Below are 13,466 nucleotides of genomic sequence, written 5' to 3'. Positions count from 1 at the left end.
ATTGCTGTCTCCAAAGATTCCAAAATGTCCCCTGGGATGCAAAGTGGCCCCTAGTTAAGGACCACTGGCTTAGACAGGTTGATGAGATGGAGAGTGAAATACCATCACAGCTCTCATGAGCACCAGACTGCTATTCTCTATGAACCACAGACACCGACACCCTCACCGGAGTGACCAACAAATGCAGGAGACGATAAACATAGGAAAACTAAAGAATGTTTATTTAGTGAGAAACAGGGGGTAAATGACAGCCAGCTCAGACTCTTAAATAGAATAAAAAGGGAAGAATATAGACATCACAGTGATGGATTTCACGCAAGGTGACAGATTTCCACTGCAGACCAGAGGGCTATTTCTAAGCCGGATGTCACAGTATTAGTGGCCAATTTGCATCCCATCAGGTTTTCTAAGCTCAAGAACATTTAAAACCTTAAATCTAGGCACAACAATTATAAGAACACCACTCAGTCGTTTCAACTAAGTGCTACATTTTTTCCCCTAACATTATTTCCGCCGCCCCCCGCCCCCTAACATTTAGAAGGTAATGTTTCATGTTCCAGTAGTAATCACACGCAGGATTCAGAAAGCCCAACCAACCACGAAAATGTCATTCTTTCTATAAAGAAAGAAAAATTAAAGGTGTGGACATTTGGTACAAGTGTTGCAGAAGAACAACCAAAGCAATCCCAAAATATCTCACTCACTATACAAAAAGGTGTGGCTCACGGAACCAAGTATGGTGAAGCTACAGCAGTTGAATATCAATCTTTAAGGGGTAGGTGATATACTGTACACGGCTCTGTGTCTCTCTGCTAGGCTAGCGCATGCCCAGAATCTGTCTGCTTTTCAGCTGGTAATTTTTTTCGATATCTGACAAGGCTTGAGCGCGGAGCTGAGCGGCGTGAAGCCTTTTCTTCAGGTCTTTGCACTTGGATTTGGAGGTGAGCAGACTCTCAGAATTCTTACTCCTCATGACGTTCTCTTTGCTTTCCCCACTGAAATGAACTTTCTTCTTAATTATCGAGGATGGAAGGTCAAAAAGTTCTTGAGAAAGAGAAAGAGAAAGAGTTTTAAGTTCAACTCCTCCATACTTACCCGACTCCTCAAAAACACGTAATCTTTCAGTTCACATTAGTCATCTGGGGGTACCTGTGTTATTTTCTCTGGGACAGGAGGCTAGGGGCATGATGCTGGCCAGGAGCAATCCATCTTTTAACCCACAGCACTGAAAAAAATCAGTTCTGGAATAGGCCATGGGTCGTATTCTCTTAGCAATCAACCCTTCTTTAAAGGTTAAGTTCATTGGTGATTATGGGCCACAATGTAAAACTTCTGGAAATCTGCATGACTTATCTCTGTTCTTGAAAACAATTGCTATTCTACCTAGAGCACGTTACTTCCACAACAGTAAGGAAGCACAAGCTCTTTTTTACAGAGAGCACCTATAATCTCGGTTAAATATTCAAGAACACTTATTTCACTGCAGCTTAATGGACCGGAAACTTGTTTCAGAAAGAACCTAAGCAAATTCGGCATGGAAAAGGTAATTCAAGTTAATGGTGTAGTGAAAAATGTTTTTTACGTGAAGAAAAATGTCCATGAAGTGGCTACACTATTAGCTACTGACAGAACCATCCGGGAGTTGGGGACGTGCAGTTTTGAATTCCAGAAACTTTTTATTTTTCCTTTGTGTTCATTTAAAGGAAATATGTTCCAATATTTACTGAGCTCATTGTACGCGCCACTGTGGACCAAACAAAGGTCCCATTCTAGTAGGAGGAGCCAGACCAGAAACAAGTAAATGAGTACACATGCGGGAATATCTGAGGTATACTGGGGGGAAATAACACTGAGAAAGGGAGACTGGGTGGTGTCTGCAGGGCGGAAAGCTGCATAAGGGGACTTTTGAGCAGAGACTTTATGCAAGTGAAGAAGTGAGAAGTCACGTACGTGGCTCTCTGGAGGAGATGCTCAAGGCCAAGGAAATGGAAAGGCTCTCGGGTAGGGGCAGGCTACACAGAGAAACTGCCTTCTAGTTGTCCTGGGACTTCCTATATCATACATTGGTCCTGTTCCTGCTACAAAGCAAACTTGACTGCTTTTAGACCTTAACTCTACTCTTTTTGAAGATAACCACCTTTACCATCACAAATACCTCCGTATTTATACACCGACTATGTAAATTGTAAATCTTACAAATGGGGTGGTTTTATAACAAAGAAGGGTTTAGAAAAAGAATTACTATTTTACTAAGTAGAAAATGAGTTTAACATTTCATTAAATAGATTAGGAGCATTTACAAAGATGCTGCTGCTTACTGTGATGATTTTGATATATTATACTTTCCTCTGATCTGAATTGTATAGCCCGAGGGCGGGGAGAGGATATTTCCAACTGTCCTAGGTGCACAAGGGCACCCACTCACCCCTGCTTTGTTGCCTATGATTGACATGCTCAGAGCAGGTGCCATAAAATATCTCCTGGCCCCGGGGGATACTTGATTCCTGGTGCTCATTTTAAGTGTTTGTCATGATTCCCATTGACACAGATCCCTATACCTATGTTTTTTTTGAAGATTTTATTTATTCATGAGAGACACAGAGAGAGAGAGAGGCAGAGACAGAGGCAGAGGGAGAAGCAGGCTCCATGCAGGGAGCCTGACATGGGACTTGATCCTGGGTCTCCAGGACTTAAAGGCAGAGCTAAACCGCTGAGCCACCTGGGCTGCCCCCTATACCTATTTATATATCCTATATTGAAACACATCATCCTGCTCCAGCTCTTTTCAGCCTTTGTTCAAAGACTCTCAGGGCAAGATGTAAATAAGCTCATTCCCTGGAGGAGCAGACCTAGCAGGACCTTTGATGATTCTGGACAACGGGTTTGATGAGTGAAACTCAACCAGATCAAAACTTCTCCTTGCTCTACCACACTGATAATAATTTTAGCCTATTTTGCCTTTATGGGTGGCAGAAGGAGAAGATACTGTCTCAATTTATTCCAGATGGAAATGACAGCAGCCTTCACAAATGCTGCCCTACACAGTAGACCGCCCAAGTTTCACTGGAAAATTCACTCAATTTTTTTTTAAACTGTCACTATTTGCCAAAGCCATGATACTCTTTTTTTTTTTTTTTAAGGTTTTATTTATTTATTAGAGACACAGAGAGAGAGAAAGAGGCAGACACAGGCAGAGGGAGAAGCAGGCTCCATGCAGGGAGCCCGATGTGGGACTCAATCCCGGAACTCTGGGATCATGCCCTGGGCAGAAGGCAGCGCTAAACTGCTGAGCCACCCGGGCTGCTCAGACACTCAATTTTTAAAACCCACAGAAACACTGTAAAAAATAAGTTGTGTCACAAAGAAATTTAGAGAAATGAGGTTTAACACATCACATTTTCTATAAGCGTAAAGAGTCGATTAGGTTGGATGTGGGCATTCGGTGAAATGGAGAAGGCCCGTTAGAGCTGGCTCACTGGTTTATGCGCCCACCACGTCTTGGAGAACAGAGCGAGGGCACAAGGCACACAAAGACAGGGCCCTGGGAAGGCTGACTGTCCACAAATAACACTCCGAGTAACAAGGATACACAGAGTGTTCGTAGATATCAACCAACCAAATTTTGATAAATACATGTTTCAGTTTGAAGGGGTCTTAGCAAAGATCCAAAAGTGATGCCTTATTCTACGGTCAGTTTATCACACCTCTTAAGTTGTACTTTCTATAAATGAGGTGGCACTTACTACTCTTGCTCCTGTGGCAAGAATAAAATGCTGGGATTTCTGCTTGAAAATGGAGAGAAATGTAAAGTTTTGATAATGAAGCCAGAGGAAAATCTGAAATGCTATTTTTAAAAAGGGCCTAGGGCAGCCCGGGTGGCTCAGAGGTTTAGGGATGCCTTCAGTCCAGGGCTTGATCCTGAGGACCCGGGATCAAGTCCCACGTCGGGCTCCCTGCATGGAGCCTGCTTCTCCCTCTGCCCGTGTCTCTGCCTCTCTCTCTCTCTCTCACACTCTGTGTCTCTCATGAATAAACAAATTAAATCTTTAAATAAAAAAATAAAAATTTAAAAAGGCCTAACTTTTAAAAACAAGTATCAAAAACTAAATAGGTAGTTCAGTGAGGTAAATAAAATTGAAGCCGAACTCAGTAGGACTCATTGCCTCGGGTCTATGAACCCATTAAGTAAATCACTGCTATCAAAGAATCATTATTTCCATTGAAATGCATATATTTCATTAACTCCATCTTAAAATGCTAGACTTGGGAGACTTAGGGCTACCAGGGCCCCATGGCAGCAACAGGGATGCCACTTCATCTATGGCGGCAGCTTCTGTCTACGGAGCTGATTCTCATACCTGGATCACTTGCCAGACACAGGAACTTCTGCTCCTTCAGCAGGCTGTAATTCTTCAACAGATTTTCTGCCCTAGCCAGCTTGTCCTCTGCCAGTCTCTCACGAACACAAAGCTCCCGTTCCTTCTCTTTAAAAAAGGCAAGAAAAAAAAAATAAAAAGGCAAGGGATAAGAAAGATGTCAACGAGGGGCTACAGGTATAAGACCTTTCACATCTGGTAATCTTTCCACCTTTCCTAATCATGAAGACCAGCACACCTCACTGGTACCATGAAAGTTTTCTTACCATAAACCCTGGTCAAGCTATTGTGTTAGGTTTTAATCCAGCACTTCAGTATGTGGCGTGTTGTCTTAGGTTTTCTCATAAGGACTGGTTTAAGCACAAACACAAAGTTAGCATCAACCTTTGGTCATGCTGTCTGAGTGGAACCCATTTGGGAAAATAAACAACTAAAGCCATCTCTGCTTTCCACTGAAAACGGGCAACAGTCCATTTTCCGGGCATGACCTGACCTCACAGAGCAAACGCTCCTTCTGGGTGAGTGACAGCACCCAAATGGAGGGGAAAAAAAACCACAGCTAGGTTAGGAGGTACTTCTTTAGATCAGTAACAAAGGTCATTTTTAAATTCATGGCTCAGAATTCAGAAAGTTCAGGTTTCAGTTGCTATATGAAACTACAGAACACTGGGGTAAGTTTTAATAAAAGGGTTGTTTGTTTTACAAATTCTTTTGACAGAAGCATCCAGAAAAGATTTCTGGGTAAGCATAGGTTATCCTTCTGCAGAAAGCCTATCTCACAGCACGCTATGCAACCAACATCAGGAAGTAATAAACAGTCATGAATGCATCGGATGCTTTCTAAGTTCATTTAAACAGAAACATGCCTATAGTCCACCTTGTGCATGAAGCTGCAGAAGCAAAATCAGGTGAGCCACGGGGATGGCAGGAGATGGTTGTAACTCTCTTTCTTTCTCTCTTCCCTTAATGGTTTTTTTTTTTTTTTTTTTTTTAAATTTTTATTTATTTATGATAGTCACAGGGGGGGGGGGTGCAGAGACACAGGCAGAGGGAGAAGCAGGCTCCATGCACCGGGAGCCCGATGTGGGATTCGATCCCGGGTCTCCAGGATCGCGCCCTGGGCCAAAGGCAGGCGCCAAACCGCTGCGCCACCCAGGGATCCCTTTTTTTTTTTTTTTTTTTTTTTTTTTTTAAATTTTTATTTATTTATGATAGTCCCAGAGAGAGAGAGAGAGAGAGAGAGAGAGAGAGAGAGAGGCAGACTCCATGCACCGGGAGCCCGATGTGGGATTCGATCCCGGGTCTCCAGGATCGCGCCCTGGGCCAAAGGCAGGCGCCAAACCGCTGCGCCACCCAGGGATCCCTGGTTTTTTTTTTTTAAAGATTTTATTTATTTATTTGAGAGAGAGAGAGAGAGAGAGAGAGAGCAAGCGAGAGCATCTGTGGGGAGAGGCAGAGGGAAAAGTAGACTCCCGGGGGAGCCCAATGCAGGACTTGATCCCAGGACCCTGGGATCATGACCTGAACCGAAGGCAGATGCTCAGCCACTGAGCCACCCAGGTGCCCCTAACGTTATCTTTTTGTAGTGGAGGAAACTGAGGCCCAGAGAGGGTCATCTCTTGACTAAGGTCACATAGCTTATAAGCAGTAAAACAGATTAAAAAAAAAAATAGTGCTCTGTGCTACATGAAGCTGCCTCTTCTTCACCTACCTGTACACAAGGCTCCCACAGGGACGGCACAGGCCACTTCCCCAGTGTGATGTCCAAGAACCTGGACCACCTAGTATTTCTTCACATCTGCTGAGGGGGCCTCAATCTGTCCTGTCATGGCTTCTCTTCCACTGGACCATCACTCTTTACTGTAGTGCTCCTGCTCTTGCTACCCTGCATCATGCAAAAACCTGGGTAGCGGCTCATGCTTTAGTAGGATAGACAGACTTTCAACATCAAGAACTAATTAGTATCTAATCAATTAATACTCATCAGAGTATTGATGGGCCTAAAACACCTGGTGCCCACATACTCTACTGAGTTGCCTGAACATATTGGGTTCTGCATGCTACAGTATTTTACATCTGCACTGTGCTGGATCAGCCATTTCAGAAAATGAAAGTGATGGTTTTTATTATGGAAGGCAGCCAATGCTAAAACCCTCTTTTACAATGGAAAAAAAAATTTAGGGTATAAACATATTAAGGGAAAGAAAAAGAGGCTCCGCAGTAAAGTATAATGGCTACTGCATTAGGGACATCACAGCTAGTAACAACAGTAAGAACGACCAATCTCAGAAAAAGAGGCTCTATATGAAGGTGGCCAGCATGCTTCATATACTATTTTACAACCCATATTCTGGTTTCTCAAGCATTTATAGTATGTTCCAGCAGAACATACGAATATCAAATATTCCATTCCAATAGATTTCATGCACATCAAAAGAACCTCCATAGCTCTCCCGTGTTTTGCCCCCACTTGGACTTACGCTCCAGTCTTTCTTCACGAGCTTTGAGGGCTCGCTCTCTCTCCTGTAGCTGCAGTTCCTTTAGTTTCAGCTCTCCCAAGACAGGGCTGGAATCCTGCAACTTCTCTGGTTCTAATCGCCGCCCTCTCCTCTCAGGATTTCTTCTTTGCTCTTCTGCAACCAAGTTTGCTATCAAAGGATTGTCAAGAATTTCTTCCACAGAAGGTCGGTGGTAATCCTGGGGGAAAGAAATAATTAGATTTCATAACACAATGCTCGTCCTAACAGAGCAGGTACACTAAAAAATGGCATATGTTTCCAAGACAAAAGAAAGGCCTCCTTTATGGATGAGTCTTAAATCAACACCTGGAAAGGTTAAGTTCACTGGTGGCTTTAACCCATGAGGTTCTGGGTCCACAGTAATGGTTCACTTAACCTCCATTCCCCCTTAACCTTTCTAAAAAAGTTTAATCCCTGAGCTGGTGGTTGGTAGCACTGCTCAGGTCTGTTTTAGGGAAAGTACTCTAATACTACTTTACTACTACTTTAAGCAAAATCCTCTCTCATTGAAACTTCAGTCCTGTCAGGTCACCATTATCCTTCTTTGTAATTCCACAGCATTTCAACCTGACCCTAGGACATCTCCATCCCCATCCCACGGCCAGATTTTTTTCCACCTCATCTTTATTTATTTCCCCTGGATTTTTTTTTTTTTTTTAAGCCAGCCCTCCCTTGCCCCATCTCTGATCTCTCAACTGGAGCAAGAGGCAGGGTAATGAAGTCTTATTTGTGACTCCTTCCCTTACCACCTGCCACGCTGAGGTAAGCAAAGGGAACTGCGGATTTGGAGGTTTTCTGCAATCTTGCTTTGCTATCAACCATCTGTTAGCATGGCAGAGAGAGAAAGGAGACCTAAAGAGAGCACAGAACGTAGGCTAGCAAGAACACACAATTTGCCAAATTTACATGTTTTCACTTGCATTAACAGAGTAGATTTACCTAAGGAAATACAGCTAGTGCTTCTTCAGTCTTATTGCTCCAAGAGAGAAAATATACTCCACGATGTAATTGAGAGATAGACACAGACAATATAATCTTACACTCTTTACCTTTAAATTTAACATCCTTGTAATAATATCATTCAATTCATCAGAGTAACGGTATGGAATTCGCCTGAATTTGCCTTCTCTAATCTTCCCTGCTAGTTCTTTCTGGTTGAAAGCTGTAAATGGAGGCCTGAGGGAGAAATGTTTTTAATGTAAAAATGAAAATATAGAATAGGAACCAAATCAAAAGCACAGTTTAAGCTCCAGTTTGTATTTATGTCTCTTCTGGGATTGTCTTCCACAGCTAAGTAGCCCAATCTTGGCATTAGACATTTAGAGTTATGTAATGTTTGTTAGGGGAGGCTAACCTGTGCATTGTAGTACATTTTGCAGCATTGCTGGCCTGTCTAATCATGAGACACCAGTAGCTATCTCTAGCTGTGACATCCAAAAATGTCTCCAGACATTGTTAAATGTCCCTTAGAGGGTAGGATTGTTTCCCACTCCAGGGCTGAGAACTGCTGCTCTACAAAAGAGTTTAGAAGGAAAAGAATGGGAACACTTTCTTGTTCTCCAGACCTCTCCCCTAGACTTTCGTTTCATGTCTTCCATAGGCCTGACCTCTGTGACCTCTGTGCTCTCCCCCTGAGCTAAGTATCAGTCTAGCAAGGGATGAATCTAACCAGGTTAAAAGTGTGAACCAGCCTCAGGGGTTACATTATTAATTTGCAAATAATTTTTTAATCTGTATGAGTCTTTCAGATTTGAATATGCATGGATGCTCAAAAAGTTGAACCCAGTGAAAGGTGACAAGCCTCTATGACTGTATAAACTTCAGACCAGAAATCTGTCTTCATCATACTTACATTAATGCACACAATTCATACAGCAAACAACCTAGTGACCAGATATCCGATTTTTCATTGTAGGACATCCGATTCATTTGTTCCTAAAGGGGGTAATCAGGGTAAAAATGTAGGAGGAATCAAAAGTTTATCTTGTTTTAAAACTTACAAAATGACCCGAGACAAAAGTGGAATCTCTTTAAGTTTGGTAATACTGACTCAAAGGAAAAAAAAAAAAAGGAAAACATTTTATGTTACATTTTATATCTATAACAAAAATATCAAATACAAAAGGCTCATTCAGCTTATGTCAATCTTGTATCATAATAACAAAAGATGGCACTTTGTATTTTATCTTCAAATTTATAATGGAAAAAAGGTAATCATTCTAATATATTTTGTCCCATATAATTCATGCACCTTTTTTTCTTGCATAAATGTTATTGTGTTACAATAGATCAGGTGTTGATAATTCAAACCTCTACCCACAAGGCATTCATAATCTAAACATTCCATTTTAAAAGAACTTGAGGGGGAAAAAAGTACCAGAGAAATTTCAGAATAACCAAAACATTTATCTAGCCTACATTTAAGTGGATATAGACATAAATGGCTATCCATTTTAATGAATTATCCATTTATATATTTTTCCCTTAGTCCACAGTGTAAGTCACAGTATGAATTATTCTCATTTTCTAGTTTAATCATTTGCCTTTCTCCCACACGTACAGTAATAGTCTACCATAGTTCTTATTCTCAACAAAGGGCACTGAAGCAAGTACCAAAGCCTTCGGGAAGCTTCTTGGTGTTTTAATCTCCCAACAGGTGAGTCTGATACCACTTCCTGACAATCAATGCCTTAGGGAAGACCGAACTGATCTAATTACAAGAGCAGGAGGGAAAAGGAACAAAAGAATTACACAGGTTTCAAATTTTCCAAGAACCACTTCCGGATAATTTTCCTTTATGTTTAAGGCTTTCTATTTGGAATCTGATCCAGTGAGAAAACGGCTTGGTTCTGACAGTGTCTGAGCTTAGTCAAAAACAAAACTGTTAATTTACAAAGTTTTATACTATAGTCAGATTGGGGAAAATAACTAAAAAAGATTTGGAAAATCCTGGAAATGTTTGTGAATTGCTTAAAAAAAAAAGAATAAATCTCCATCTGTATCTGCTCAGATTTCATATACAACACACTGGTGATAGCATACTGCTTCAAGCTTATCAAGAACCATTAGGTAATATCTAGAGAGTCATAAACAGTTCATATTCTTTGACCTAGCAATTTCATTCTGAGAGCTACAGGCCAAGAAATAACCAAAGAGGAAGACAGAACAATTCACACAAAGGTATGCAGAGCCTGGCTCCTTAGAAGGGTAAGAAATCTTGGAAACAAAATATCCAGGAACAGAGGGAAAGGATACATAATGTGAGTGGGCTGCAGCTCCCTGCAGGAAAAAGCAACAAAAAAAGAGCAAGTACAAGAAGCTAACACTGTAAAAACATGTTATCTGGAGTGAATCTCCACCAAGAAGAATCATCTAGAGAGTGTGTTAAAAGGCAGAGTCCAAAATGAAAAGTGGAAGGGGGGTGGGGGTGAAAGCAGAGTACAAGAACTGGTCCAGAGATCCAGACTCACTGGATTTGGGTTTGGGGTCCAGGACTCTGCATTTTAAACAAACACTCCAAAGAAGTCCAAGCTGAAGTACAGGACCCACCGCACTTTGGGAGATGTTGCTCTTGAGGCCAGAGACAAAACCTATTTCATCTTTGTAATCCTGGCACTTGCCACAGGACAGTCATTCAATAAAAGCTTCTCTTTAGGGATGCCTGGGTAGCTCAGTTGGGTAACCGTCCGACTCTTTTGCTTTTGGCTCAGGTCATGATCCCAGGGTCTGGGGATCCAGCCCCGAGTTGAGATCCACACTCAGCGGGGAGTCTGCTTGAGATTCTCTCCCTCACCCTCTGCTTCTCCCTCCACTCTTGCTCATGCTCTCTCAAATATATAAATAAATCTTAAAAAAAAAAAAAAGCTTCACTTTAATTGCTGATATAGAGGAATTAAATAGTCTGGTGGTTCATTTGAAAAAAATATAAATTTAAAATGAATGTTATAATTCTTGACTATTGTGTATTACTAAGCAAACAAGTAAACAAAACCTCAATTTCCCTGCATTTGAATGCTTAGCATTAGGATGTTTAAAAAGTATTTAAATTCTGAAGTACTTACAGGAGACATGTAATAGGGTGTGCCAACAAATGTTTTTGCAAAACTTGTATCATGGTTTAATATTCTCGCTAGCCCAAAGTCCCCAAGCTTAACGTTTTGCTTGCCATCCAGGAAAACGTTGGCTGGTTTCAGATCACGATGCAGCACAGTATGACCACCATCGCTTCGTCTGTGACATTCCTTTAGGGCCAGAGTCAGCTGAGTCATCACTCGAAGAACAAACTCTTCCTCTAAATATTGTCTGAAACCAAAGCAGTTATACAGCATATAACTTATGAACAAAGCCATTTAAAAAATGGGATAACGTGAAGTCTCTAGTTTTCAGAATGTACAAATAGGGAAATAAACTCTTATTTTCAACATGAGATATGGGTGTTGATTCACCAGAGATTTTCTAAAGTGCTGTCAACCCATCAAACAAATACAAGAAGTCTTTCCCATTACTAAGTACTTCATCCCCAATCCTAAAACAGGATGCTTAACAGAAAAGAAAACTTGGCCCGTTTTTAGCTTAAGTTTAAAAGACGAATTTACCTTTCCTTTGTTCCCTTTGTAATTAGACTAGCCAGGTCCCCTCCTTCACAATATTCCATTACAATGTACAGTGTCGTGTTGGTTCGGTCAATAATTCGATCATAGTAACGGACAATGTTTGGATGTTTCAGTTCACGGAGCAAATTCACTTCAGAAACAAGCATCTGTTTCTCGGCTTCTGTCATGGAGCCGTAGTCAAGTTCTTTCCAAACTAATACCTGAAGTAAGAATTTCCAAGGTATGAATGAACTCATTATACTCAAAGAACGAACATTCTAAAATTAAAAAAAAATTTTTTTAAAAAGATTTCATTTATTTATTTATTTATTTATTTACTTATTTATTTATTTATTTATTTATGGGAGACAGAGAGAGAGGCAGAGACACAGGCAGAGGGAGAAGCAGGCAGGGAGCCTGATGCGGGGCTGATCTCAGGACCCTGGGATCACACTCTGAGCCAAAGGCAGATGCTCAACCACTGAGCCATCCAGGTGCCCCTAAAATTTAAAAATTTTAAAAGTCACTTCTTTATTAAATAGATCACACATTTGTTATCATCTAGTTTACTTCAATAAACTTAAGAACCCCTGCATTTATTTCTGTAACTTTGCCCTCAATTTCAAGCAGTAAATGATGCAATGGGAGACAGGGGCATGAGGCACATATTCGGCCTCCCCCAAACCGCTGCCTTCAGGTGCTTTGTGGTAGGTCGGGGAAAGGTACTTTGGTCAAAGCTGGAGCAGAGGTAATAGGGACACCTGGGTGGCTCAGTGGTTGAGCATCTGCCTTTCACTCAGGGTGTGATCCTGGAGTCCAGGGATCGAGTCCCACATCAGGCTCCCCGCAGAGAGCCTGCTTCTCCCTCTGCCTGTGTCTCTGCCTCTGTGTGTGTCTCTCATGAATAAATAAATAAAATATTTAAAAAAAAAGAGGTAATCAAAGCCCCTCATCATTCCAACCGGGCCCACTTTTCCAGGGTGAGAGACCTTGGGAAGAAAGATCCCTCCAGCCCCAGACAGGCAGGCAGTTTCCTCTCGGTTGTTTCTTCCCGTATTAAGATCTACCTGCACACCCTGGGAAAGAAGAATCCAATAATCCGAAGAACGGGTATTTTTAAACGAGCTCTGACTGCAAGACAAAAAGCTCCAGGTCCCGGTGGTCCCTGCCTCTTTCCGATGTCCGAGGGGGGCCGCTCTATTCTGGAAAGAGCTCAACACTCGAGCTACCTACCTGTCACTAATGGGAGGCCCTTAGCAAGTCAAAGCAGGAAAAAGGAGGGAAGGGGAAAAAAAAATACAGATAGGTATAGATCTCAAAAGACGCAGGCTGGATCCCCAGCCCCGGAGCAAGCCCGGACAGACACAGACCTGGAAGGCGGGCCTCTCGCTCCCCCGCCAGCCACCCCAGGGGCCGAGGGCGCTCGCCGCCGGCGGGAGAAAGCGCTGCAGCGGCGGAGACAGGGAGGCGGCCCGCGCTCACCTTGCCGTCGCTCTTCCTCCGGATCTTCTGGCAGCGGCCATAGGAGCCCGTGCCAATGGTGTGCAGCACCTCGTAGTCCTCCGCCCGCGCCGGCATGGCCCGGCCGCCGCAGGCCTCCCGCAGGTCGCTCCGCCGGCTCCGAGACCGCTCCGGGCACCGCGCAGCCGCTCGGGTCTCCAGCCCGGTTTAACCGACGCGGGCCCCGGCCTGGCAGCCTATTGGCCCGCGGGGAGGCCGCCTCGCCTCTCTGATTGGCTAAGAGAACACAACACCCTAGGCATCCTGGGAAAGGTGTGTTGCTAGGCAACCGCGTCCGCGTCCGCGTCCGCTTCCCGGCTTCGCGCCCCCGGAGGGAGAAAGGGGCGGAGCTAAGCCGCAGGGAGGCGGGGGGATTGGAAGCGGGTGTAGGCGGGTCTCCGCAACTCGGGAACCTCCCGCCCAGGCCTCCTGGGTGCTCCAAGTCCTGAGAGCTCCCTTCGGGCTTCTTTGCACGCTGC

The 13,466-nt window shown here is 43.1% G+C and overlaps 1 protein-coding gene across 1 annotated transcript; it reads right to left on the bottom strand.

The window, feature by feature from the left end:
• Positions 1-200: 200 nt before the first annotated feature.
• NEK2 (NIMA related kinase 2) lies at positions 201-13,141 on the bottom strand. The gene is made up of 8 exons (XM_055318977.1): positions 12,970-13,141; positions 11,491-11,708; positions 10,957-11,197; positions 8,748-8,830; positions 7,945-8,071; positions 6,857-7,073; positions 4,359-4,484; positions 201-1,044 (listed from the first exon to the last, which is right to left on the bottom strand). The coding sequence occupies exons 1-8, from the start codon at positions 13,063-13,065 to the stop codon at positions 818-820; spliced, it is 1,335 nt and encodes a 444-aa protein (XP_055174952.1). The 5' UTR covers positions 13,066-13,141; the 3' UTR covers positions 201-817.
• Between the last annotated feature and the right edge of the window lie 325 nt (positions 13,142-13,466).

The sequence above is a fragment of the Nyctereutes procyonoides genome, unplaced genomic scaffold, assembly GCF_905146905.1.
Source record: "Nyctereutes procyonoides isolate TBG_1078 unplaced genomic scaffold, NYPRO_anot_genome, whole genome shotgun sequence".
NCBI lineage: Eukaryota > Metazoa > Chordata > Mammalia > Carnivora > Canidae > Nyctereutes > Nyctereutes procyonoides.
Note: the sequence above shows the minus strand (reverse complement) of the source record. Positions and strands in the feature narration are given on the sequence as shown.